The sequence below is a fragment of the Nematolebias whitei genome, chromosome 4 (genome assembly GCF_014905685.2).
Source record: "Nematolebias whitei isolate Nwh7 chromosome 4, NemWhi1, whole genome shotgun sequence".
Taxonomy (NCBI): Eukaryota; Metazoa; Chordata; class Actinopteri; order Cyprinodontiformes; family Rivulidae; genus Nematolebias; species Nematolebias whitei.
Window position 1 is genome coordinate 20,585,233 of NC_056501.1, and position 3,552 is coordinate 20,588,784.

Genomic DNA, 3,552 nt, shown 5'->3' on the forward strand with positions numbered 1-3,552 from the left:
ACTCCAGTTTCTACATTTACAGAAACATATTCAGAAATCTTGGATCCAGCGATGTTACTGTCCTCTAAAATATAAGATATTCGAGCATTTTGGTTTTCATCTGGATCATTAGCTCTCAATGTGAGAACAGAAATACCCGGAGAGTTATTTTCTGATAGAAACGCGCTGTAAACACTTTGTGGAAAAAACGGAGCATTATCATTCACATCTGACACCTTCAAATTAAAAGTTCTTGTAGCTGAGAGAGGAGGGACTCCACCGTCTGTAGCAACAACAGTGATGTTATATTCTGAAACACTTTCACGGTCTAATGCAGAATCTGTCACTAAAGTGTAATAATGTCTTAAATTGGATTTTATTTTGAAAGGTGCGGTTTTTTCTATTTTACAGGAAACGTGTCCGTTCTCACCTGAATCGAGGTCTTTGACATTAATGATGCCGATAGTTGTCCCAGGAGGAGAGTCCTCTGACACAGGACTAGTGAAGGACATGACACTGATGACAGGAGAGTTATCATTCACATCACTTACTTCAATAATCACTTTACTGGAATCTGTTAAACCTCCTTGATCTTTTGCATGAACCTGGAGTTCAAACTTTTTATCTTTTTCATAATCTAGATCATCTTTGAGTAAAATTACTCCAGACTGTTCATTAATTTCGAACAAACCATCAGGTGCAGTATTATGTTTTGATAAATAATAAGTTATCATACTGTTTGATCCGGAGTCTGCGTCAGTAGCGTTAACAGTTGTGACGTAAGAGCCCTTGGGAGAATTCTCTGTCACTGCAGCTTTATAAACTGATTGATTAAATAACGGAGCATTATCATTAGCATCAAGAACAGTGACGTCAATATTTACTGTACCAGATCTCTGAGGAGTCCCTCCGTCCACAGCTATCAGCTTTAAAGACAGATGAGGGTTTGTTTCTCGGTCTAAAGGCTTCTGGAGAACCATCTCTGCGTCTTTCTTTCCATCTGCGTTTGAATGTTGTTTAAGGACAAAATGATCATTGTCGGTCAGGAAATATTCTCTCAATTTGTTCACACCCACATCTAAATCTTCTGCAGGCGCAAGTGGAAAACGAGCGCCGGTAACAGCTGATTCACTAATTTCAAAATCTATTTCAGCTTGTTTAAACGTCGGAGAATGATCATTAATGTCTGTAATCTCGACAGTGATTTGATGCAGCTCCATGGGATTTTCTAAAATCACCTCAAAGCTGAAGCTGCACGGTGTTGTGTCGCCGCAAAGCTGCTCTCGGTCGATTCTCTCCTTCACCACTAAGGTCCCTTTGTCTGCCTTCAGCTCGGTGTACTGGATGTTTTCTCCGCTCACGATGCGGGCCCGACCAGAACGGAGCCTGTTCAGATCCAAGCCCAGGTCCTGCGCTACATTCCCGATCAGAGAGCCTCTCTTCATCTCCTCTGGGATTGAATATCTGATGTGTCCGGAGACAAAACCAGTGAAACAACAAAGAAAATTAAAGAGAAAAAAAATCTGTCCGCAGCCAAATCGCCATTTTACCCGTCCAGGGTGCGCTCGGTCTCCACACAACATGATGAGAATAAATTTTCCTCTAAAACAAACTATAAGGTGTTCCGAAAAATGAACAAATACAAAAAATAAAAATAAAATACAATATATTCCACAGGATATGCTCAATCTCAGTAATATCCCTCTGTGTCTTTTCAGATTTATCCTTTCCTTTCATGCGCCGTGTGGAAACAAAGCTGTCTCTGCTTCACTGACATATAACTACATACAGGGAGGGTACGGGTGGAGATGAGTCCTAAACTCCGTGTGTTAACCAACAGCGTCCCTTAGAGTCCAGAAATAAGAACATAAGTGTACAGTTGCTTAAAAAAATAACTGAACTGTTTTAAGCTAATTGAAAACAACTGTTTCTAAATATCCTTACAAAACAAAAAAGACAAACAGATAAGTTCACCTGTTCAATAAATTGCCACGAATTTCAATTCTAAGTCAGTATTATATTTTACAAAATGTGACATTATCATGCAGTCTTCAAGGACAAAAAATACCTATTTTTTACAGACACACGCACTCACACACGCACGCACACATTTTTACATGAAATCATAAACTGACATAAATTGTATTTATGTTCCCTGCATCAATGATGAAACAACAAACTAACCTAGTGTGTCTTCATCAAAACGGACAATCAAATTATTAAGACAATTCCACTTTCACAGCAAATATAACGTTTTTTTTTTTTAAAGAATATAAACCTTTTTTTTGACCATTTACTTAAATATTGATTTCCTTCTTAGTAAAATCACTATACATAGCATTATTGTGAAAGTGTAAACTGTGGTAATTACAGTAAATCCAGACAAAATTTAAAATACTCATACTAATGAAAGTTGTTATTGCTAACTAAAGTAACAATGACCACAAAATATTTTCTGATAGTCTTCAAAAAGAACACTTATAGGCGATATTAATTTAAAAAAAATCTAGTTTAAACTATGTACAAAGATTTATAGGCAGCAAAAAAGGTGATGGTATTCTGTTTAGGAAATATTTCCTTTACAGATGTAAAAAGAGTTCAGGATCATGAATTATAACATCATTAGTTACAATCCATGAACAACAACAACAACCAACAACAACAACATACATAAAACACCCACCAGAGAAATCAAACATTGTGACACAGACACCTCATGATTCATTTTCAAAGTGCTTCTTCCCAACATAACCATAATGCTGTCCTTGGTCCTGAAACAAACCAAGGCACACAAACAGCAACATTTCAAATAAAGATAGAATGAGTGCAGCCAAAGTTAAAACACTGTAACACATCACTCTCGGGAGTTAACAGCTAGTATATACCTACTAAAAACATAAGTAATAACCAGGACATTTTCCAGATCATTAGAGGAAGGTTCTAGCATAATGTAGTCCAAGAATTCCATTTGGTCGTAATGCTAATATATTTCCCACGTGATCACAATCCACATGTGGGGAGTCCATAGCAGCATGACAACTTTTAAAAATCTGACACCAATCTACCACATCAACTGACATGGTCAATAAAATCAGTTTATGAGCAACTCCAATGTCCTCTCAACACCTTGGTGTTCAAGTTTCTGAGGGACCTCACTGAGCAATTGTTCCTTCAAAACAGTAGACAACACCACCTGAAGTGCTCACTCTGCACCACAGGAGATAAAAACCTGGTAAAACAGAACTCCATCTTGTTCAAATATATGGTCCCATTGCCTCGGGGAAACTAAACCAGGTTTGGACAGATGTTTTCAGTCATCATATTTAGGACGCTGCTTCTCAAGTTAAAGTTCAAGGTTATTTATTGTCATTCACATCCCATGTAATACATGAGATTGGAAGAACATTGTGGAGGGTCCAAGTTACATCTAACAATAGCAAAAATAAAAACATTTCATTTAAGTTGTTTTCATTTACTGAAAAAAAAAAAGTCTATACATTTAGTGTAAGATTGGACTCACCTCTAAAGGAGAGTCAGGTTGGTCCAGGAGGTTCTTGTCACTCTGTATCCTCT

General features: G+C 37.3%; 2 protein-coding genes across 2 annotated transcripts in view; both read right to left on the reverse strand.

Annotated features, from left to right (window-relative positions):
• The window catches only part of LOC119408707 (protocadherin gamma-A11), a 10,692-nt gene extending 8,983 nt beyond the window's left edge, over nucleotides 1–1,709 (reverse strand). The window contains exon 1 of the mRNA XM_037675549.1: nucleotides 869–1,709. Coding sequence (XP_037531477.1) covers nucleotides 869–1,562 — 694 coding nt within the window. The 5' untranslated portion in view covers nucleotides 1,563–1,709. The remainder of the gene's footprint in view (nucleotides 1–868) is intronic.
• A 984-nt stretch (nucleotides 1,710–2,693) lies between these two features.
• The window catches only part of LOC119408708 (protocadherin gamma-A9-like), a 2,585-nt gene continuing 1,726 nt past the window's right edge, over nucleotides 2,694–3,552 (reverse strand). The window contains exons 2-3 of the mRNA XM_037675550.1: nucleotides 3,500–3,550; nucleotides 2,694–2,750 (exon numbers count right to left, since the gene is read on the reverse strand). Of these exons, the coding sequence (XP_037531478.1) occupies nucleotides 2,694–2,750; nucleotides 3,500–3,550 (108 nt within the window). The remainder of the gene's footprint in view (nucleotides 2,751–3,499; nucleotides 3,551–3,552) is intronic.